General features: G+C 45.2%; 1 protein-coding gene across 1 annotated transcript in view; it reads right to left on the bottom strand.

Moving 5' to 3' along the window:
* LOC135911277 (semaphorin-2A-like) overlaps positions 1–24856 on the bottom strand; it is a 33324-nt gene extending 8468 nt beyond the window's left edge. Inside the window, exons 1-10 of the mRNA XM_065443475.1 lie at positions 24410–24856; positions 18974–19067; positions 18727–18778; positions 16600–16662; positions 13620–13736; positions 10762–10882; positions 8694–8858; positions 7359–7480; positions 2845–2968; positions 1717–1780 (exon numbers count right to left, since the gene is read on the bottom strand). Coding sequence (XP_065299547.1) covers positions 1717–1780; positions 2845–2968; positions 7359–7480; positions 8694–8858; positions 10762–10882; positions 13620–13736; positions 16600–16662; positions 18727–18778; positions 18974–19067; positions 24410–24812 — 1325 coding nt within the window. The 5' untranslated portion in view covers positions 24813–24856. The remainder of the gene's footprint in view (positions 1–1716; positions 1781–2844; positions 2969–7358; positions 7481–8693; positions 8859–10761; positions 10883–13619; positions 13737–16599; positions 16663–18726; positions 18779–18973; positions 19068–24409) is intronic.
* Between the last annotated feature and the right edge of the window lie 348 nt (positions 24857–25204).

The following is a 25204-nucleotide window of genomic DNA, read 5'->3' as shown; positions in this document are numbered from 1 at the left end:
CGGCCCACTGAGCTATAGCGGTCGACCGAGCTCGGGTGCCTTTTACTAAGACTCGAGCTGACTGGTAATACAAGATAACCGGAAGGAATGAGCGGGCGCGTTGCCGAGTGCTCACGGTGGACTAGGGCTATGAATCTGCAGTGGAATTCGCAAACATTCTCGTTCGTAAGGGCCCTTTGTCATTGGCCGGGTGCCTTCGCTAATAACACCTCAAGAATCAGTATTGCCTGAAATTTTCTCTTACGAACGATTCTAGCGTAAGAGCTTTTCATGAATGGGGGTCCTGAAGAATATCTGGAGCGTTTGGATACTCAGTAATCACTGATTCACAAGGGTGCACATACTGGGACTAGTCAAATCATCAACCCATCCTTCATTACATAAGCACAATAAACGTTCTACGCGGGGACCTGCCGTCACTGACCAAGCCGAACTCTTAGCACCTTACATTCATTCATTCACGAAACTTTATTAGTGTCCTGAAGCCCGGTCTTTTCAGACCGAGGCGGGCCGCATCCACGTCGGCACCCTAAGGCCGAGCCTTATGGCGCCATCGTGGACCCTCTGGACAGCCCGTAGTTGATCTTGATATGAAGAGCTTGATATCATATTGTGCCATTAAATCAGTTTTACTTCGGGGTCGACTAGAGTCGCGGGACAGCCCGCCAGCATATGTCAGATATCAATAATGCCATCGCACATGTGACATTCTTTCTTAATTTCTCTTTCGGGGTGAATTTTATTTACGAAATGTGGAGTGGGGTACGTCCCGGCTTGCAGTAAACGTAGCGTGACGGCCTGAGCCCTGTTCAACTTTACGTGTGGCCGTGGGAATCGCCTACGCCCCAAGTAGTAGTATTTAGTGATGTCGTTGTACGTTAGTAAATGATCTTTATGCTCTCCGGAATGGTAGTGGGCGTTCCTTACAGAATAAGAATAATATAAAATCCTGTGGCAGATAACGTAATTGCAGTGCTTGACCTGCATTACTCGAAGCGGTGCACACACGCTGCGCTCGCTGTCCTGTGTGTGCATATATTCGCTCCAGTCTGGTCCATTCATTACTATTGTGCAAAAATTAAAGAAAGTGAATACGCCTTGCGAACTCACCAGCTACAATTAGTAAATTGCGACATCTTCCAAAAATTGATTAGTTATAAATATAATTAATGATTTTTTTGTTAATTAGTCGATCATGGATGTCAATTTATTGTGCACGTAACGTCCACCTCCTTGAGTAATCCAGCTCAATGACTAGAACTATGCTATCTGCCACATCGGATTAATAAAGAATCTGTATGAAAAATAACAAAATAAAAAAACGGCACAGTACGCCAAGCGCACCATGTCGACATATAATTTTTTTCGCTTGTTACCCCACACACAAAAAATGCCGCGTTGATTTATTTTGTATTAGATTATGCCTGCTATTGCGGCAACGTAGGAGCGAGCTTTCCTCTCACTGCCATTCAATCTTATTTTGAATTTATTAGAGGAAATGAGAGTTTAAACAAAAGGAGGCATACGGACGCTCTCGAGAAATGTATGGTAGCGTACCGACATTCATGAATAGGAGGGCACCTAACCGCTGTATTCTGATACTAACCACTCAGGGGCCCCTATCGCATATTCTCCACATATTGAGAGCCCTGTATGTCGGCCATGGAGCACAGTTAAAGCCTGCGCAAAATTTCGCCATTGTACAGTTCGCCTTACGTGATAGTGACAAAGACGGCGAGCAGCAAGCCACCCTCCAAGTCAGGAACCAAGTAAGAGTCACCTGTGAAAACAGAACAGCAATACAATACAAACAAACAAAGATCATGCTTCGTTATTAACCGAACACTGCCTCGACATGTATTTTTACGGAACTTCAGCAAATTTTTATGCGTTATTATTTCTACCATGTAGGCTAAAATAAATGCGACGTGTAAGAAAATCAGGCGACCTATGCAACAAAAGGAAGCGAAACTCATTCACCCGAAAAAAGGGTATAATGCTACCATTACCTAATGCGCCTTCTAGGCATGTTACCACGACGAGCGCCGCTCACGTGATCGCTCTCCGCCGCCACTGAGTGTATCTCGCTCTGAGTAACGCGCTCAAATATATATTAGAACTCTTGTAAAGAAATGTTAAATTTCAAGCAACTTCTTTCCTGTAACCTCTCTTGCGTTCGTCGTTGACGCCATGGTTATTGCTTTAAGTAGGAATCGACTTGATCAAGAACAAGCAGCTCTGCCACGCAATTTTCAGTATCAATACTGTCTCCTAGATAGTTTCAACTTTAACAGTGTAAACTTACAGCTCGAAATCTTATTTCCCTGCACGCAGCGACAATTACAAAATTATTTTCGTTCACTTACTAGCCATCATAGGGACCTTCGCGACGTTTTGATAATTTCTTTCTTATGCTTCCGACATGAGCACCCCATAGTTAAGGTATCCCACACAGGCACCGTGGAACGTTTTCAGTCTCCTCGCGAAAATTCGTGCCAGTCGGATTTTATTTAGTTCTCTTATAGAGATTTAGTTTTTCATCGGCCCCTTTTAGCGTCTGCAGCGGTCTGAAATGAGCAAAATTTTGTTATTTTTTGCTGTTGTTTATAATTGGTCTAACGCTTCTTGACTTCGATGTTTTGACGAAAACCAGCATGCTAGGCCCGTCATGGCCGATGCACAGCGACACCAACATGTGGCCCGAGGTCAGGCGCAGTCAGGCGTGCAGGGCTTTCGGAACTGGCAAGGTATGCACGTGGCAGTTCGGAATTCTGACTGTGGCTATACTTTTTAGATATAGTGCCCACGGTGTTTGAATTAAGAGCTTAGGACGGTTCTACTCACGTATTTCGTCGAAGCTGAACAATTGAGAGCCCGATTTTCGTGGATTCGCCGTGTCGAGGCACTGGAGACGGAGCTTCATGAATGAGGTCCACCGGCGTTCACTGATCCCGTGTCCAAGGTCGTTCTGCTCGCAAGCGCGAAAACAAGACGTATGCCACGCGAGGCCCGCAAAGTGGTTTCAATTTGTCATAGGGTTTACATTGTATAACTTCAGTCAGTCGCCATCATACTTCTGCCGTCGTGCACCTTGCACAAAGATTTTGTTTTGTGCGTATTGAACTCCATGGGCTAAACATAGTTTCTTCTAACCTCTAAGTATAATTAAGTATTTATGTGTTCGGCGTAGATGCAGCACCACTGTAGGTATAGAGTCGTTCTTGTATGAGGCCAGTTGTCTCGTGAATGCAAATAAAAGATGCTCCCTGTCTTATCGTGCGTACCTTATCGCTTCTGATTCCTTATTGCTCGGCCCCTTCATAAGGTGGCTATATCGCGTAGCAACTTCCGTGTATCTCTCTCTCCTTTACCCCTTGTTGTATCAACATGCACCACAGTTATCTACAGAGCATAATGCATGTTGTCTAAACACACGTATAGGTAATTTACGATCAAACTGGACTTAGCGTTTAAAAAAAATTGCTAGTGGCCCTCGAGCCCATTCTCATCCCCGATGGCTGCAACATCGGTTTTGTGCTCTTGAGCTCATAGAGAAGTGCTGTCATTTCTGCTCATCCTGCGGCACCTGTAGAATTATATTTTTTTAAGTTGGCATTGTTTTTATCTCCCGGACAACCTCAGTCTTTATCGTAGTCAGCGTCAGTTAGGACAAGAAAGAGCGAACCCAGCCGGTCATGTAGACTACAGTACCAGAAGAAAAGCTTCTCCGAGGACCACCTGTCCACGTCGTTTGGCAATGCGCAAGCATACTTTTATCAAACTTTCATGGAAACCACCAAATAATAAGCCAGTTTTACAGTAGAATTGCACTTTAAACTGAGGAACGAATTTGTTGCAGCATTTTGCAGTGTATCCGTCATCCTACGACATCATTGTGTCAAATGTTCGAGGGCTTGTAGCTGCTACTGAGATCACGCATACAGATTATTGGGCCATATGACAATTAAGGTTTCCTGAAACTGTCATTAATTCTGTTGACAAAGCCCATGAAATTCCGTCTTAAGGGTTCCGTAAGACGTTTTTTATGAGTGCGTCAGCGATTACACCAGACGATGAGTACAGTATAGCGTCTATCACTGTGTCACCGCTGTATATCTTACAGTGGCGGGTGGTGGAGGGGTGGAATTGTGTTTAAGGCAGTCTATAGTCAGAGTGTCGAACCGAACCTAAACCCGAACCGAAAACCATAACCGAACCGCAATTTCGAGCGGTACTGAATCCAAACCCATACCGATATTTTTAGAATATGCCTGAAGTCGAACTGATACTGATCCGAAATAAAAAAAATAAGGCTTACCGGTTCGGCACTAAATGGTTCAAGCATATAAGAATGGGTGCTCAATAGCTGGCACGAGTATTCGAATAATTGCTTCTTCAAACAGCGCACCCCACTAGCACATTTTTACAGCTCATGAATTGCGCTGGGTGCGAGAATGCGCATAAGGGACAGACGATGAGAGTGTGCTGGTGAATGCAACCACCTCAGCACAGACGCTGACAATTCGGAAGTCGGCCATGCCAGTTGTGTTCCGAGACGGAAAAGTTGTTTCGAGGGCTCCGCGGAGTCAACATTTCTGATGACTCTCCCAATTCGGCCATTAGGTCAGCTCGTCACTAAAGCTAGGTAAGCTAGATAAACACGGATAGCGGAAAAGACGATCTGCTCGAGGAGGGATATAAACGAGTTCAGAGGCCGTATTACGATAAGTATTCCATCCTGACTTTATTCCAATGTCCTGACACTAAATTTACGTAACCACCGACGCAAGCATGAGGCGGTGAACCACAACGTTCTTTGAGCAGCCCAATCAGACACTGTTCTCGTTTATAAGAGGTCACTTTTGTTTGCTTTCAGAGCAAGTAAAATTGAGTTCCTGGACATTCTTTTTTATATAATTGGCTGACATGATGCGAGAAGCACGCATAAACGGAGCGAGCTTCAGTGAGTAGGGGCTAGTGCAGTGAAAGTAAATAACTGAATGAGGAGGGAAGTGGCGGCGTCCACGATTGGTCTGCTTCCCTTTACTTATAGCTTGCGGTGGCTGGTCGCAAATCGCGACCGCATGTCACGAAATGTTAAAATGTCACTAAAGCAGATACTAAACGAAGAAACGTTGGCAGGGCGATGGGGTACACGTGTGCATATGCTCTACAAGTGTTTATTATACACAGATAACTTTATTCTCCCCGGCAGATTCGTGTACCAAGTGCCATAGTGACCCGCCAGCAGCCATATTTTATACTTTTTGGAACAGGGCAGCCTCCGGATACCCTTATACCCTTATAAAATGTTAGTTTTGTTCGGCATATTAATGCATCACTTTGACGTGGTGAGTTATTGCGCTTTTGTAACGTCATGTGACAGAGCTCTAAGCGAAGTGGGCGCAGCCGAAAAAGAAAACTGATCCATAGCAGAGGGCTAATGGCGAAAAAGGCGCAGAAAATTGCATTTTTCTTTTGTTCAGCGTAGTCACGCGTAATCCCTGTGTACACGTCATATCGGATTGGAAGTTTTCGTGCCTTTCGTAATATCGCGTGGCAGACAGGCGAAGTGGAGGCGGCCCGAAAACTTTTGACCAATCGTGGAGGGCTAGTGGCCAAAATCGAATAGAAACAGAATTGATTAACTTTACGTTATGGCGCCCCAGCTGCATGACTGATTGTAACCATAACACTGCGGTCGATAATGAATACCGTTACCTTCTCAGCGAGCGGTAACCATGGCTGTAAAATGCACGCGAAATGCGTTTTTGCTATGTGCCACAGTTCAATGCACGTCTGTTGCTTATCCAAGCAAAGTACAACGCTCTTGGTGTTCCAGAAGTTATTTGTGAGGCACAATTCGTGCGTTTGACTTCACTGTCCGCCCTTAGTAGATACTAGAGTCTGTTACATAGCCTGTTACATAAGTCTTGCGCAGCGCTTAGCGCTGCGCAAGACTACACGCAGCATGCAGATGCGCAAAAAAGATCGACGTATGGTTCAACACAAGCCGTCCTTGTTCATGCGTCAGAAGCATAGATGTTCTCACCGGCTCGTAAAAAACCAGCAAAGTGAGCGAAACGTCAAATGCTGTCTTTTTTTCTTTGCTAATGACTAGACGTTTGAAATTTTAATTTATGTGATACAACGTAAATTCGCACTGTTTTCGAGATCACATGCCACAGTTCGTTCGCCACCAGTCCTGCAGTAAAAACCTCAAGCGAAACGCAAATTCACTGACTGTGCTGCTGTCAAAGTAACGAGTGTGGAAGCTACGCAGGCCTTACGCTGACATAGGGATTCTCACTAATTCTCACCTCTGTCTTTAATATGCGCATGACGATTCCTCTGTATCTGTGTAATTGGTGCTCGTAAATTTCTGCCTCCTCTTGATAACCCTTGCGCATGTGCCACGCGGACAAGTCGGTAGTACTACGCAGCCTATCGCCATGGGGCAGTTTGGAATAGACTGCACCGAACCGGTTCAGTGTTGCGAACTAGTTCGCGAACCGCTATAAAATGTTATTTCTCCGAACCGGAAATGAACCGGAACGAAATCTGAACCCGTTGAACCCGAACCAAATTAGTATATTTTTAGGTTCGACACCATCGCTAACACATTAGTAAAGTAAAAGCTTTGAACTGTTGGTTCATTTTTGGATGAATCAAAAACCGCGAACACACGATAACGGGGACAGAAGCTTAATTAGCACAGTGGTGTTATTTTTGCATGTCTCCTCGTTAACTTTAGGGCGTATTTTTTCGTTCGTTAAGGTTATAATGCCTCTTTGACATCTCTCAGTAATGAAAGTAACCAAAAATAACAGCCGATGAGGCTTTTGGCCCTTCGCTTCTCTGTAGTCTCTTACTAATGTGGTACTGTGGTCGAAGGTGTATGTTGAGTGTACAGCCACGAGAATGAACGCGTTTATGCGAAACGCGTCATTCAATGCCAAAGTCTCGTGCGCCGAGTCCCGAGCAGTTTTGGCCGAAGCTAGTCTTGCAGCTTACACTGAAGCGACCCACAATGGTTACTACTCTGGCAAAGACAAGTATTCTTGTCAAAACGTTGGCTACAGCGACATTCCTTGTTCAATCACCGTTTATCACTTCAAGGCTCCCTCTTACCGTGAAGTTCCGTCTTGTTCGAGCTTATACTGATGTGTCCCATGATCATGTAACAGACTCTAGTGTCTACTAAGGAGAACCGATTTCCGGGGAGGACAGTGGTAGCTCCATCTACCCGTGGCGTACACACGCAGCAGAGCGTTGCATGCTGATTCGATGACCCCGGCTGCCTCCGGTAGAAGGGGAGGCGCAGACTTCGAGCACGATATCGGAGGCGTTGCACGTGCCTTGCAGAGTCGCGCCAGAGTTGAGATGGCGCAGCTGCCGCAGGCCGCGCGCTCCACGCCTTGTTCGCGGAAGACGAAATACACGTGCTCACGCAGCGCGAACGCGCCAACGGAGTGGGGCTCTGCGATAAGGAAGATGGGAACTAACTAACTAACTAACTAACTAACTAACTAACTAACTAACTAACTAACTAACTAACTAACTAACTAACTAACTAACTAACTAACTAACTAACTAACTAACTAACTAACTAACTAACTAACTAACTAACTAACTAACCAACTAACTAACTAACTAACTAACTAACTAACTAACTAACTAACTAACTAACTAACTAACTAACTAACTAACTAACTAACTAACTAACTAACTAACTAACTAACTAACCAACCAACTAACTAACTATAACAAACAAACAAACAAACTAAATAAATAACAAAGCTCTGACGATGGTATGTCAAACACTATCTAACATGACGCCAGCCTATGCGTACGTAAATTTGGGGTAGCTTGTTCTTGATTGGTGAAAACAAGACATAAAACAATAAAATGCACGTGCCTGTAAGTGTTTTTTGTTTGTTGAACTGTCAAGTTGAATGTGGGTACCGTACTCATATCCTTAGTGTGCAGTTTTCACTGAGGCTGTTCTTTCCCATTTGTTATTACAGCAGCACAAGCAAATGGTCGCCTATAAGAAAAGCCTTCCGCGTAAATAGAAACTGAATAAGGCCCAGCAGAGAATTACGCGGGGTTGTGACTTCGCCTGTGTCACTTTACCTTTTCGCCTACGCCATTAGTTCTTGCTTCTGAATTAAACGTTTCCGATAGTGGCGCAGTGGCTATGACGTTATTCTGCTGAGCACGAGGTCGCAGGTTCGATTGCCGGCCGCAGCGGTCGCATTTCAATGGGAGCGAGATGCAAGACGCTCGTGTACCGTGCTTTGGGGGCACCTTAAGGAAACCCAGGTGGTCAAACCTAATCCGGAACCCTCCGCTATATACGGCGTCCCTCATAGCCCGTGTTGTTGCATTTGGACGCTAAATCAATCAATCAATCAATCAATCAATCAATCAATCAATCAATCAATCAATCAATCAATCAATCAATCAATCAATCAATCAATCAATCAATCAATCAATCAATCAATCAATCAATCAATCAATCATGTTTTTGATGCATTTTGCCCTCTGTGAAACCAGGGGATTGTAACAGTGGCATTCAATTCTACTGCTATACCGCACTTTCAAACTTCCTGATGTGCAACTATACGGGACTACGGGAAGCTGACGTCAGCGCATGTGGAGTAAGCAGCGCAGCGTGGGGGTAAGCCTACCGTTCAGCATAGTGATGTCACCCACTTGGGTTGTCAGGTAGTGGTAGATGCGTGAGCCTGTTCTCGAGTCAAAGATTTCCGTTCTCGAGATCGCGTAGTTGTCTCCGTGCTGGTCCAGTGGTCTTAAGGCGATCACGAACGAAGTATTTTTCTCGGGCTCGTCCTCTGCACTCAGGGACACAAATACAGTGTGACTGACCTCGACACTACGAACACTTTTTGAGTTGCTAAAACGTAAAAAAAAATTTAAAAAAGTACGAAGAAAACTTTCGGGACCACGACTGGTACGCCGAAAGTAGAGAATCAAGAGCCAAACATTTCCTGTATTTGTTCAGAATGTACAACCTTTTCATTTACTTAATCACTGCTGCTTTGCGTGCGCTGCTTTAAGCTTTTGCACACTTGGGGCATATGGTGGACCATTAGTGATTATTTTATGCCCTTATAACAAGTAACGTACGCACGATAATTGTGTCATGTTATACGTTCACCGCGGCGGCTATGTTACGCGTTCTAGAACTCGGGCAAATAAAACCATTAACATTATTTATAAACCGCTCCGTCAGTAGTTGCGTCAGTGCTTCCTCGACAGCCTAAATAATATTGAAATACGTTTGTTTCCAGCGCGTTCTTAGAAGAATGCTGCTTCAGAGCCCTTCTCACGAAGAATGCCGGCGTTAATGCGATTAGCAATGAAGCGACGCACCACATTGTCCCCACCGAGGCGCGCCATGTATGAGCCACGTACTGCAGCTAGGCTCCTCTCTCGCGTTTCCATCTGCTCACGCTGGGCCAGTCCTCACGGGGCGCGTGTGAATTCAGAGAAATTTCTCTGACTTTGTGTGACGCGGCTTCGATTCCCCTCTAGCACCGGAGGAATTTTAAATATGTACTTCTTTTAGGCCACTGAAGAGCCCAATACACCCAGTAAAACAAGTTGGCGTCAAACGGTTTAACTGATGAGCATCACGTACCAGGTGTCACATATACCCAATGACCCAGGTTGGCGGGAAAACAGTCAGACACACATATATAAATAGGTAGATATATATAGATAGACAGACAACTCTCGAAAAGTGGTTAAGTACCCTAATAATGCTAATCGCATTAATAAATGGATGCTTATCTTCTAAGTAACCTCTGTAACCCTAGAGATACAGGGCGTGGTTTAGCCTGAAAACCTTGAACATGAATGGTGAATGGCTCTCTAGCAGCATTAGGGCGGCAATGGTGTTTTTAACAAGATGGAACTATGGAAGTGCTACGAAGTGTGCGTGAATTTTCCTAGATATTTACTTATAATCGGCCATAAGGTACTATGGTTTACGCCTCGTTTTTCCCTGCATCATCCGCACAGTGAACCGGTGGTCTGATGAAGAGAGACTACGAAATTTTATTAATGTATCTTGTCACAGCGTTCGAGTCGCCTGCTCGCACCATCTTGATGGCGCTTGTAAAGAGTCTAAGCTTAAAGAAAGTGTCAACCGCCGATCTCACGATACCAATTTCGTCAAATTTAGATGAAATGCGAGTGTAGGAAGCTAGCGATGCGTGACGTTGCCGTCTCGAGTTAATCATCTCCAAATACTCTTTAGTAACGCGCACGTAATGCTTGCTTCAGCGGCCGTATACTACTGACCTGTAAATTGAGAAAACCAAAGTTCTGAGTACCTTCTTTTTTTCTGTATTTGATTTATCCTGTGCTCGATCACAGAAATAATCGTTCATTTTAAAGATGGCACAATTTCTCACTGATGTAGTCTAATAGATCGAATTGTTGATAAAATCCGGCGCTTTCAGCCACTCCTTTGACCACTCCTCAGCCACTCCTATGTTCATGGTTGATGTGTACAAGAGCAACATGAAGGAATAAATTATCTCTATTAGAAAGGGGTATGACATCACTCTAGACCAGGGTGGGGTGGGGGTGTAGTGGATGGCGACGGATCAGGTGAGGGCAGCATACAGTCATTATCAGCGCTCGTAGTTGGCGCTTGTGCTAAACCTATAGTAGAACACGCGCCCTTCAAACAAGCACTCGTATACATATCACCGGTGACCGACTCACCAACCCACAATGCCGAGGTGTTCTGAAGGATGTCGTAAGGGCACCCGATGGCCTTGCCGGTGTTGCTGTCTTGCTCGATACGCACCTGCTGCTCCGGTGGCAGCAGCGTCAGGTCTTCAGCCTGCGAGCCGCACGTCACACGATGCTGCATGTCCACTTAACGCGTGGCGTGCTGAAAATCTCAGGCTCTGGTAATTAGCGAACTCAGGCTACCGTCAGCCGACTATAGGAACGAACAATAGCAGAGCAAGAAGAAAGGCTTGCCCAGTGCGTGCATTGTATTCTTCTGCGATCCTTCCGTTCAATAGATAACAATAAGTTCATTGGGGCTCTTCCTGATTTGCTAACTACGGAATATAGGTAAAAACCTTTGACTTCAGGCACAGTATAATTTTCCTTATTTATGTGAGCTTAGGTTGCTTTCTAACATTCGCCTGAAATTCGATTTCGCCATAAAAAAAAGCCACCTATACTTCAGGCGACCATTATGTAGAATTAGATACATGCACAATGGAAGCTCTTTAGCATCCAATGGAAAACATCGGTGAAATATGTGCCTGAGCCCACTTTTACGAGCGTAGGATGCACGTAAGCGCGCCGCAAATGACACATTGCGCTTCTATTACGTTTTCAACGCATCTGGTGCATAAAATTTTCAGTCGCAACCTGCCAATCTGATGGACAAATATCATGCAATTTCTAGAGCTCATTGGGACTTATATTGCGTCGCAGCGTTTTTTTTTTAACCAGGCCAAAATAATCTAGCAAGTTAACATATCGACGAGGAAAAGTTACAAGGAAAAGGCAACCGGTCATTTGAAACAAAAAGTCTCTAGAAGCATCGCTTCATGGCTTGTTTCTGAAATTAAGGAGATGACGTGGACTCTTTCATTGCTATAACAGCTGTCAAAAATGCGCATTCTGGAAAGGTTTCTTTTCTAGAGAACGTAAGCTCTTCCCCATAATAAACCATTAGAGAGTTTTAGAATAGGGGCCCCGAACGTTTTGGGGCCCCAAAGAAAAAGCGTCGAAGGCACTGCGCATGCGCGAGATGCAAACTGCGTTTGGGTTTTGCGTTGGGAACGCTATTTCACCGATTTAGCGGGAGCCCAAATAGCGGCCCCAAAAACTTTGCGTCAGCAAACATGGCGGCACCCATCGAAGCGACGGCTCTAACCTAGCACTAAACTAAGTTCGATTCGTGGTAACGCGTGAAGTTCGCAAGCTAAGAGAAGTGACTGCGGTCATCGCTTTCTCTCAACTAGCGTGTGTTATGAAGATTGATTCATTAGACGCCACTGATTCCGAATTTGATTGTGGATTTTATGGCTCGTAGGCCTAACACGGCTAAGTTTGGCTGGTGAAGGCACGTAAAGTCGGTTTGCTCAAAACTAAGCGCAACTAATTGTTTGCTGCTTACAGAATAACCTCCAAATTGTAAATAAACTCGAATACACGCAAGTCAAAATTACTATTCCTATCATAAAATGGTATATTTTATTTAATTATTTCTAATAGCGCTTATTTGACGCCGTAGTGGCGCTGTCAGCGCAAGACGCTATCCGCAAACGTAAAACCCTATTCTAAAGCTGTTCACACCTTCGTTCACCAACGCTAACACCCGCAAAGCTCTTTGGGGCCCCAACCTATTGGGGCCCCTATTCTAAAACTCTCTATTAATGCAATGTTTGATTTGTTCAGAATTACTCTGTTACGGGCTAGCTGGTTCATACAGGGGACGCATTCTGGGACGATAACTTTCGGTGATACTATCGTCTCAGCCATCAGACGCGCGCTGATTGGCTGCTTGAGCAAAACTGGATGGGCTAATTGGCTGGTTGAACACTACGTGACGTGAAGGCGATAGTATTGCCGAAAGTGATCGCCCGAGAATACGTCCCCTGAGCAAGTAATGGAAATATTCACCAAGAAGAATGGAAAGAGAAGTAGGTTAGAGCGCCGACTACCAACTTTAATTGCCTGAAACGCTTCTTCCAGATAGCGCATGAGATAAGTACACCTTTGTATTGCCTTCCCATTGTTTCGTGCAATAAATGTAGGTTATCTGGGCTCTATCCTATCTCATTTTCAGTTCCTGCTGAATTTTGCTCAATACATTACTTGTGCGTCGATTTGCACCTATCGCGTATCAAATTACACGAAAGCCAAAAATTAAGGTCCCAAGGTGCAGTGCGCTCAAGTTCCCCCTGCTGAATTGTATCTTGAGTGATGTCACTTGTGTATGGATTGCCACAATACTTGCAAACTTTGCTATCTGGTGGCCCACCAGAAGAGAAAATACCTCAGTATAGTGTCTGTAACATTCCTGAAATTCACGAGCGGGTTTTGCAGATAAGTCTGCAGTGTCACCCACAAACGCTTCGAATTTCCTGTTAATGTCTGAATTCCAAAAACAAAGGAAAATGCAGTATGAAAGGTGAACTTTGTGGACGGCCTGTTCAAGAAGAAAATTGGGTTGAGGAATTTTGTTTTAATATTTTTTGAGAATAACAAATTTGGTCGCTACAGATGAGCAAGGGTGTTTTGTCTTCGCTTCTAAGGGAGAGCTTGAGTCGAATGCCCATGCGCCGTTAATAAGAGTATAAGAGAATCCAGGTCAGTGACTGGCGAACAAAAAAAAAGAGATAAAGAAGGAATAGAAAGAAACAGAAATTAAGGCATTGGCGTTGCTAGAAAATTTAAGAAAATTTCCTTGGCGTGACTGTCTCCTTTGTCCAGTCTTTGTTGACGCTGTTCGCTGTGGAGCTTGCTGCATCACCTAGAACTGTGAAGGTATTCAATGAATGCTTTCTTCAAAGCTCTCTACCCCCCTCCCCCTCCTCGCGAGGCGCACTTACTTGCACTTGCCAGTTGGTGGGAGCCAAGGAGTTGGTCCCGCAGATGTACAAAGTGCTGCCATCGCGGATCGGGTGCACCTCGCGTATGTGGTTGTGGCAGTCCACTTCCGAGCCCATCTGCGCCACAGATCGTGGTGCTCAGTTTGACCCTGCTCACAGTTCAGTACTGGAAAAAGGCCTCGCTCGCTGACTATACGACGAAAACTGCTACGGGCGAGTTAAACGTATAACAACGTTTCCACACCAAAGAAAAAAGTTCACTAATTCTTGGGCCGTTACCGACCTTTCATAACGAGTGCAATAAATCGTTTCGGGCCCAGCGATTTCATTCGAAATGGCATTTTAAGGGTCTACAAAAATGTACCAATAAAAATTTTCCAAAATAATACTGCTACAATTACAAAGACCCCACTTTTATTTCCATATGATGACGATGTTGCTTGCACCATGCAAGTGTTGTCCCTGTGTGTGTAATACCTTACAAACATCACTTTCAGAGTCATTGCAACATGGACGCACCACTTGACGCTGTTAAAAAAATATCAGGTAAACAAACACTTTCCGAATTGTGTGCTTTTTTCAGATATATATATTTGTCGAGCCTCAAAAAGGCAGCCCTGTACGAACTGCGTTACAAGCTAACATGCGTGGGTCTTGTGATGACGTCTAAAGATAACAGCATTTCAATTAGAATCATGCAATAAAATATCTCGCATATTAGTTTGTAGTGTCTGTTTGGTATTTTTCATATATTCGACCTAGCGTGGTCTCATGTAAAAGAATGGACTTCTTGCAGCCGCGCGCTAGTGAATCGGCACTGAAAAGGATAATTAAAGTAGCAGTTTTGCAGTTAACATAAATTAATTCAGCTGATTCAGCTAACGTATAGCAGCTCCAATTTATGAATTTAAGTACGAATAAATTGTTTGACGGAGCTCAAGGCATCATGTGCCTTCAAGCTCAGCCATATCAATCACTTTTCATGACGTACATTAACTTTTCAGCAGGTGATTGCAATGGCCCCTCGAGTGAGACAATTTCCTTGTAATACTTCTGGTTATACCATGTTAGGCACAACTACAACGTGAACAAATAACGACAAGACTCCAGCACTCGTGCTTGTCTTTATTATTTTCGCATTTTTCCGTATTTGTATTTCGTATGCGTGTACAATGTAAACTTCACCCAAAAAATGTAAAAAAGAAGAGAAAGAAATGATAAACCATTCCACTCTGTGGAGATGGATGACCAACGAAGCTGTTTAGAGCACGCAGGCAGCACACACAGGTGACATGGAATTTTGAACAAAGGTTACGAAGATGCTCATTGTCCAGATCGGTGGTCATCGTGACGATAGGTATGCACACACATTCTCGTATGAGCTCTGTTATTAAATGCGTTCGTCATGCAAGAAAATGAATGACATAACCCCTAAGCAATGGTACATACCACCGTTAAAAAAAGAAACCCTCAGTGCCCCTCCACCTTATGAAGAAGGATGACTAGCGAAGCTGTGTATGTGGGCCCCTTAATGACGAACTGCACCTCCGCCGCGGGTCAGCCCGGCATTGCACTATCTTCGGGATCGGGCCACGTGCGGGGAGTGCTTAACGCCTGCTTCACCTCCGCCGCAGGTCGGCCCAACATTGCACTATCTTCAGGATTGGCTCACGTATGGGGTGCTTAACTCCTGCTTGACCTCCGCCGTGGGTCGGTCCGGCATTGCACTACCTTTGGGATCTGCTCACGTATGGGGAGTGCTTAACGCCTGCTTGACCTCCGCCGCAGGTCGGCCCGGTATTGCACTATCTTCAGCATCGGCCTACGTATGGGGAGTGCTTACGCCTGCTTCACCTCCTCCGCGGGTCGGCCCAGCATTGCACTATCCTCGGTATCGCCCCACGTATGGGGAGTGCTTAACGCCTGCTTGACCACCTCCGCGGGTCGGGCCGGCATTGTACTATCTTCGGTATCGGCCCATGTATGGGGAGCGCTTAACGCCTGCTTCACCGCGCCACGGGTCGGTCCGGCATTGCACTACCTTCTGCATCGGCCCACGTATGGGGAGTGCTTAACGCCTGCTTCACCTCCGCCGCGGGTCGGCCCGGCATTGCACTATCTCTGGAATCGGCCCACGTATGGGGAGTTTTTTGCTTACAACACGAAAATTTTCTTGGAGGGTAGAGGTATACAGCTTCGCTGTGAAAAGAAGAAAACCCGTTTTTTTTATTACGACGGCAGAAGAGAAATGAGATTCCACGCTGGAATTATGCGCGGCAACAGAACCAGCTGTGGAAGGCGACGAAAAGCTGCTATCGATGATAGTTGTTGTTGATGACGCCTCTTGCCAATTAATGACTCCTACCCCCTAAGCTATGGGCGGCAACGGAACCAGTGATGGAAGGAGACGATGACGACGAACGCGTAAACAGTGGCACGAGCGCGTTCGCGTGGATTCGCCGAGGGGTGCCAACGAGCTAGTACGCGGACGACGGAAATTCCCTAGCCATATACAGCTTGGCTGTTAAAAAAAAAGGACAGATAAAACACCAAATGTTTGCTTCACTGCAAGAAGGCAAGCCGTGCTAAAAAGCCAATTTGGACAGCAAAACGCTGGAATGGAGTAAACATTTCCTGAATAAAAAATAAAAAATAAAAATGCAAATAAAGCTTCAACACGTGTTCGCGACATGGTCGCGCATGTACAAAATTGACCTCGCGTCTTTGCGAAAAATAGCCTACAAGAAAGGCAAATAATAAGGTACCGCGAACAGTTATATGTCAGCTTAATTTTGTTTTTGCGCTAGGTGGAGATATCTTGGCCAATGTTAATTAAGGGGCACTAAGTTCAGTTTGTCAACAGTACACTAATGTTATTTCTTCCACCCTACTTGGTTATCGTTTGAAGGTCACAAACACAGAACACGGAGATTGCATAGCAGCCTGAATGGTTTCTTTGATATGTCGTTGTCTTACTTACCGGACGCACCCCTCTGGCCTTACACCGTAGCACCGAGTCTTGTCGAGCAGGCAGGTTCAGTTCCTGTAGAAACCCATCCACACATAACCACGCACTTTAGCGTTTCACCCTGGCACCTTGTGGGTAAATTATAAATTAGGTCGCGCTATACCAGCAGTGTTCTATACTATGCTGGGCTCACTGCTTTGCCGAATAAGTACAAGAACTTACTTATTCACGGGTACCCCTTATGATAGTAGTGAAAGTAGACTTCCCGATCGTTGTACAACATCACAGCGTGGAACAATGGCGATAATACAAGAACACTAGAGCGAAGATTAGGCAACACAAAGCGTTGATTCTGAACTGACAGATTATCTGAGTCATCCCTTTCTCTTCAACGTGAATGAAGCACGCACTTTTCCCAACTTTTCTTCTAAATATTATCGTGTAACGCATTTACCAGACATTTCAAACGCAGCCATTAGCTGACAGCTTATTGTTACCGTGTGTCACAGACCCTTCAGAAAATATTGAAGGATTTGACAAAACGAGAACTACACACTGTGAAATTCGAGTAAGTATACAGAAAAGCGTATTAGGATAGAAGAGGAAAGTAAAGGAAGCTGTGACAAAATATTTCTGAAGTAAAGATACCTTCCAGTAGAATGCGTGCTTTAGAACGACCACCGAGCCTACGCCATGCAGTATGTGGTGACACTGCTGCGACGACGAATGGTAGAGCGACCTTTCGCGATGCCATCATGGCACGAATGAGCAGGTGCCACTTGCTGCCGCTTAGACACGCTGATTGGCGTAGAATTTACTGGCTGTGCTTGAAAACGATTGGCTAAGTCGCCACCGGTAGAGGAGCGGAGGAATTGAAGGCGACATGCTCCGCCGTTATCATTCACTGACAATCAGAAGCGAACCCTGTTCTACGCGAACCTGAGGCAAGTTTGTCGAAAACCATGCACATATTGCCGCCCAAATTAGCTGTATCTTACTACTTCTCCTCAGCCATAGATAAATAAATAAGGCAACGTCCCTTTCTCAAACAAGGAAGGAGGAGAAACAAAATCACCGGGTTTGCTCTTGTGAGATCAAATTTCTTTTTTTTTTCCAAATTATGACGTGGTGTAGGTTGTTCATGAGTTAAGGTCAAGTCTAACAGCTCATACAGCGTTCAACGCTATAGAGAACACTAAATCATTCACGATCCACATGAAAAACACTTAATCCACATTATTATTTGATTTCGTTGCCACCGTTACTCAGCCTGCTTTGAAGCACACGTTGATGAAAGCGCCCTCAGGTAAAACATTTGTCTTCGAACTTTCGAACCTCCAATGTGCTTGCCGAGAGTGGGCGTAGACGTGAAAGGGCAAGCTCGCACGAGGGCGTGAATTACACTAGTAAGCATGGCATAAATGTTTCACGTGTCACTGTTCAAAGATGAAGGCAGACCTCTGTGAGCCCATACGTTGAAAGTCAGCGCTCCTTGTATTACTACACCACCACAGCCTAAGAAAGGAGAGGGCTGCCGCTTCCACGCCATGTCGAAGCATGTGGTTATGATGCCGCTCACTCAAAATTTATTACGGTCGCCCAGCTATCTGCCCAAAGTATTTTTGGAGAGCAAAAAAAAAAAAAAACAGGCAGATTTAGCTTGTTACAGAGGTCGATTATACTAGGTGTCGGAACGTTGGAAACAGTACGCTTTAATGTTTAATCGCTGCTAACGTCCCAAAACTATAATTATAGCGCTGCTGGCTCAAGTTGAGAACTTCATACACAAAATTATTGAAGGTATGATCCGTAGCTACTAATTTGATCTATTGTTTCAAAAGCAAAGCCGGGCGTATATCTTACCTCTGAGTAAAAATACCAATAGATAATTTCTTCCTCACACTGTTTGCGCACGACATGCAATATACTTAATTTTTTTTTCTAGGCGGTAGATCTGATCTGACAAAATGTTGTAGACAGCTACTTAATTTGTTTTTACTATGCTCGTCCTTATAATTAGCAAGAAAAATCATTTTAGCCAACGCTCTGTGTGCGGAGAAACGCCGCCCGCTTTAGTTCAATGAGACGCAACTGTAGTTAGCTGCACATACTTCGCGGTCTGCGCATAAAAAAACCCACCTTGAGGACGCCATTGTTGATGTCCACCAGCTGGAGCTTGAACAAGTAATCCCTGCAAGCGACCCACAACTTTGTTTAAAGGTGTCATTTACAGCGAAGCAACAAACACCCACTTCGTCTCAATGCAGCAGCAGTTGATATGCATTTACTCCGGTACCGAATTTGTATGGCTATACTTTCATTGGTACGGTTTGTTATAGGATATGGCGACTGTTTGTTATATTGTAGAGCAACATTTAACACGTACATGGCTCCCACGTAAAGGTACCCGTTATCTTCGTCCAGGTAGGCAGCGCGGTAGTAGAGCTTTCCCCTGCTGAAGACTCGCGCTGGCGGTCCCCCTGCACCGTGCATGATAATCCTCCGTTGTAGTTATGAAAAATGAATACGCATACTGAGATAGATATAGAGTAAGATGCAAGGCGCAGAGCGTACCACTTTATATACTCGTACCAGCTACAACAGAGCAATGATTTCTTCGACTATACATGGTGTACAATCGAGATATCAACTGTGCGTTCGGAAAGGGCTCACTGGCACCAGAGTAAGAGTATCACATGACATAGGACAAAGAGCAGGCTAAATCAAAATGATTGCAATTTTATTTGCCTAGGTGTCAACCACGGTTTCCTGAAACAGTGTATTTTGAAACACTGATTTTGAAATAATGACTCTGGATTACTCGTCAGCACATTCAAAATCGGTAAAAAGAAGTATCGGTGCTTGTTTTTAGGTTCCGCGGTAAAAGATTCCAGCCAACATGTTGCTAACGTCAATTTTTTTTTGCAACCGCTAGGCCGTCTGAAGGAGGGTGGTTTCCCAAATCTACTGTCGTCTCATTTTGCGAAATCCCAGTAAAGAAAATAAAGATAGGCGAGACATTTCAACGGAAAACAAGAGAAGAAAGGTTTGCGGTCATTCCATATATGCGCATCGGATAAAGCATAGACTAAGGAAAGTTGCTAAAAAGTGCGGTATACGCCGCGTAGTATCAATTACACAGCATTTGTGATCTTGCCAACCGACCTAAGCCGGCATCGCGAACCACGTTTCGCATCAAGCACAAGTGTTAGTTTGTTTACTGCTCTGCGGGTGTCGTATAAGCCATACCATTATCATGCGGGAAAGTGAACTGCAATAATGTTCGCTTTCGAGAGCATCACGCTGCTGTCGAAAAATCCGGTGTGCCATACCATTATCATGCGGGAAAGTGAACTACAATAATGTTCGCTTTCGAGAGCATCACGCTGCTGTCAAAAAATCCGGTGTGCTCAAATCTGGCCGCGCATTGTAAGCTTCCCTAATTGCGATGACCTGTTTCAGGAAACACTACTTTTGTTTCTATATAACAACCAATTAACCCGCGAACTAGTAGAGGCATACCAAATGCACAAGGATTCTGCATCGTGTGTAAGCCAAACGTCTATCACCTTGCACGACAGAGAAACGCAATTCACGAGTGGCATGATTTGCTGATGTGCCTTGCATATCGTGCATGAACCACGCGCCTTTGTATACGCGTGTATATAATCTCGTCAATGTTATTAAACATTTAGTTGCGAGCGAGCGTCCATGTTGCCTTAGTCATTGCCTTTCGTCCGTTTCCCACCGTTTGACTTTGACGACGAATCAGCCAGTGCTGACGTCACACGAGAGGTACCATTGTCCGGAATTGGTGGTGCCGCTTTGTTTTCAATTTCTCGCGCAACTCACGGGAGCGTCGACTGACTGACTTGTCGCGGAGCGCAGCTGTGAAACTAGCGACGGCAAGCGCATGCGCACAGAGAACGCTCTTGTCCCGGCACCGTGTAGCAGGTTATTTCGGTAGGCTTCACATTGCCGCCGCCATTTATCCGCTTTCAACGCAAACAAAAATGCGCACATGGGCTCCTGCGCGCACAGTGGTTGCAATAAGCGGTCTCAAACGATACATGTTCAGATAAGCAGCTGTGTCGAAATCCCTGGAACAGCCTAGCAGACGATGCTGGGAAATGCGCGCATGCGAACACCCTCGCTACATTCGCTGGCGCACTTCGTGACACGGCGATGACCGACGTGTCGGTCGATGCTCCCGTGAGATTATTAATATATTTCAGAGATGTCAACATACTATTTCACGATGATAAAACAAAATACGAGATCGAAAAGTACAGCAATTAGCCGGAACCTAAACATAACAGGATGGAGAATGGAACCGTAGCATGAACTTATTTCTGCTTGTTACATCTGGTTACTTCAGAATGGTCGTGTTGATTTTGTGCAGGTCACTCGATAATATTGAAGACCAATACTAGAACAACGTAAGAAATTTTTCCGGCTGTAAACTATTACCGCGGCAGTCGCGAAGGTCAGAACGTTAAGTATAGATGCAGAATGATGAAAGGCGTGCCAAGGCTTGGTAGATGGACATTGCTATACTGTTATATACAATGAAATATTTGCGCGATAACGACGGAGATAAGACAGTCTTTCGAACCTTGCTTCAACGCAGCATTAACAGTATTACAGAAAAGCGAAGTTAGACTTCAGAACGCTGGAACTTACTCGCATTTCCCGGACAAACAAAATTCAGGACATTAAGCTGTAATGCAAATTCATCACACGTTCGTACATATGCGCAACAATGGCTTCGGGTCGTGGTAAGAATAGCTACTTAAAGAATTAGTTTTACAAGGCAAGTTATCACTGTTACTGCTGACATAACCAGTGATGACAGCTGCACTTTCTTTATGTGACAGGATGCTCAAGTTTTATCCAGCGCTGAAAGCACTAAGGAGAAAGAACGTTCTGACGCCTCACTCGGATCAGGAACAGCTGGGAAGCTCGTTCACACCTAAGCGAATTATAACTATGCAATGCTTCTCGCAATTGTGTAGTAAAAATGAAGTTTCTTTAAATATACTGGTACCGAAATCAACAGCGAGGGAAATATATCCCGAAGGGTAGCAGTGGCAGGGGGCTGGGGGGCGCAATAGGATGGTGAGGTTCCGCATAACCATTCCATATAAATGCCAAGGCGACGCATGCGTTAGTCAGGCATCTTGAACGCTCACAAAGGGTTTGGACACATGAATGGCACGTGCTGCTTACACTGTTTGATATGGTTTACCAGTGTTCCTAGCATTGTAATATATATTATTAAGGATTGTGCTAGTTAACGTGGAGTTAAGGGGCGGGTCTTTGCGTTTTCTCTCTTGAGGAAACGCTAGGCGCGAGTCTGCGTCCGTGTGTGTCCTCCCCCCTTTCGTCCTTGTCTCCGGCTGTGGAGCGTTAAATAGAAATCACTTATGACTTCAGTCCAAATTATAAGCAAATGCATATTTCCTGCCACGCGTATATACTTTATCCTTTTGGTGTCTGAGCACAAACTACGGGTTAAGAAGTGGTTTAGCACGGGCTTTACTGTGCCGATAAATGCCCGTTTCTGTCCTTTGTGCCTTTATATGCCGACTTCTGCTTTTATCTCACGAGAATTCTTTTTCGTGGCGATTTTTATGTTTCGAAAGCTAATTCAGTTACTTCTTTCCACAAGAGATAGCAGCACCGGTCGACGCCGGTGCTAATAGCAACACACCTGGCAAGGTGACCTAGCGAATGAGCGCTTGCGTCGTCAATATTAGTCAAACTTTTGAGGCCCTCTCACCATCTGTTTGACATGCTTTTTTTTATTTTAGACGCAGAAATATGAGAAACACTTGTTAGCAATTCCAGAGAAAAGTTAATTGATATATCGGTCGTGGACTCGCAGCGTCAGTTCAGGAGAGAAATGAGAGAGGAAGGCGCAGCACTTTGAGAAATCTGTCCTGCGGCTTGGAGAGGCTGTTCACTGCAGGTTGCGTTGCGTGTGTGTTAAGCGGAAGCGTTCGAAGCCCGCTGGAAGTACACTGTTCGCTGGAGTTAATGTGGTCCGCTTTTTTCTGCGCCTCCACTCCTATTGTGATTATATAGAGACAGCGAGGCGATGGAAGCTCATCTGAAGCAATTCCGCCCCTCACGTCGCCATCTGCCGCTTATTTTTTTTCTTTTTAAGTAAGTTTACGTATAAAGACACACGCTCCTGTGTACCAATGTGTCATAAAAAGAGTAGCCCTGTGCTAGGAATAAAGTCGTAGCAATGTACAAAAAGCGGCCAAGGAACAATATCTGGCGAACAGTACAGGATTCGTGACACAGCTACCGCACCAAAACACAAGTTTAATGAATTCGTAGTGTGGGGCGCCAGCTTTCCAGAAAAAAAAAAGAACAGATTGGGAAAACATGCAGATTGCATTATTTAGACAAGAAATATGCCATTTTTCCCCCGGTCTAAGCCATTTCGAAGGTTCTTAAAGGCGAACACTCAAGAAACCCAGAGTGTGTGAATCCGTCACACATAGGGAAATACAAAATCGCTCCATTCACCTTTTTCAATACAGAGCGCTTGTTTTCAGCTTACAAGCTTATTCTGAGTGGTAGGAGACAGAACCTTGAACCCAAAAACCTACACATGATACTTATATGCTAGTATTATAACTTTTACGCAGATGTGTAAACGTATATTATTTAAGGTTTCTTTCCTTACTCGAACATTGTAGACTTCAATCTATTAGGCACGGATGTTAGATTCCTTCATGAACCGTTCAGAAGCTTTCCTGGCGTATCTTCGGTTTTTCGTGCTCGCTAGACTTGACGAACCGTTGTAATACGAGAATGTTGGCTATTAAAGATACACCACTTGCTCATTGTGTCAGAACTTGTCGGCTACAGTATGCGGTTTGACAGAAAATCAGCCCCTCGTGCGCTCAGCAACGTCTTGTGAAGCGGTGGCTTGCAAAACATGGTTGCTGCTTTTCGGACCTCGCAGGTGAACGCTACACCAGCTTTTTTTATCATACGTATGGGTAACACACTGTCAATAGATAAAACACGTCGTAGTTTTGGGAAAATTGTATAGTGCTTATTTCGGCTCTTATTGTGCCTAAACTGAGCCTTTAATTAGGTGCCTGCTTTAGGAGCTAAAACTAGCATTTACTGGGTAGGAGTTTGGTCCCTATTCATGACTCGGCCAGCTTTCTATCCTGTTGACTAGAATAACTCGGCCCTATAGAGCAGATAAGGATCCCTTAAGGGCACCATCTTCCATTGTCATTAGGGTCACTGATATGCGAAATCGTTCTGAGCGAACGTTAACTAAGCGAGCAATTCAAATGAACTAATTTTTGTCACATATAGAACTTGTCGAAGCACTTTTTTAATTAAAAATATTAAGCAGAATAATACAGTGAGTCCGCACATCAGCTTTTCATACTTGTCACCTGAAGTTACTAGGCATCTCCAGGGTCATTACTTTCGTTTTTTTTTATCTCGCGTTGCCGCTTGGAAATGCACCTGAGCCTCCGCCACAGGTACCAGTCACGGTATACGTATACAGTGGCGGCCATGTTGACTTTGAACGGGATAGCATGCCTCGGCTTGTAGCCACAACTAGAACACCCTTGCCTAGCCATTTGGATCTAGCCACGACTAAGACCAGAAAGGGCGCTGCTCTTTAACCAATAAATGTTTCCAGTCGCAGCCTGATGCTCCCTTGCCTAATTTTTCTCATCGCGGCGAGCTGCTACACGTACGCTTCGCTTGAAGGAACTTTAAATCAAGCGACCTATTCTTGTGACGTGTTCTGAAGTTATTTCAGGTTAAGCTTTACCGTGTCTTGCACCGACGTGTCGGAGTGAGGCGCCTTCGATTTGAGCGTACGAGTCTACGCTGAGCGCCTGCGCTGCCTCGTCGGCGAAAGGCTGGGTTGCTATCCCGCGGTCGACGGCGGCAACTGTGGTCACGCTCGCGCGGACTCCGTCGGCGCCATCGCTCGCGTAGGCTATCGTAAGCAGACAGACCAGCGTGACCGACAGCACCAGGCACACGACCGCGATCAGGACGCACGTCGCGCCGCAGGCTAGGAAATCGCCGCCGCCGCCGCCGCTGCGCCACGACGAAGACGGCCAGCCGCGAGGCGCCTGCAACGGCCCCGGCTGCTGCCTCAGCTGCTCCAGCGGGGCTGACTTGGCGGCCGCGAAGGGCCGACCGCGGTAGTTCTCGACGGCCTGCATGCTGCTGTTCGCGTGGAAGTTGAGCGCTTGAATCGTGGCACGTACGCGCGAGGGGTGTCGGTGATGACGATGAGTGACACTCAGTGGTTGAGAGTCAGGCTGATCTCATAATTATAGCGGTGAATTAAAAGAAGAAACGCGATAGTGGCGATAAATAAATGAAAGGCGAAAATAGTAGAGGTAGATTTTACTTGAAGAGTCAGCCAGAATGAATGACAATAAGGATATTTAAAAAGGAAATAGGAGCGACGAAATAAATAACCAATAGTACTATCGATGAAATTTATGGGATTCGTAAAGGAATTTCTTCGCGGCGATGGACGCGTGTCTACGGGAGTGACACGACGTAGAAACCCCCGTGGTTGTCATTTGCCTTGAAACTCATGACTAAC

The sequence above is a fragment of the Dermacentor albipictus genome, chromosome 1 (assembly GCF_038994185.2).
Source record: "Dermacentor albipictus isolate Rhodes 1998 colony chromosome 1, USDA_Dalb.pri_finalv2, whole genome shotgun sequence".
Lineage (NCBI taxonomy): Eukaryota > Metazoa > Arthropoda > Arachnida > Ixodida > Ixodidae > Dermacentor > Dermacentor albipictus.
Note: the sequence above shows the minus strand (reverse complement) of the source record. Positions and strands in the feature narration are given on the sequence as shown.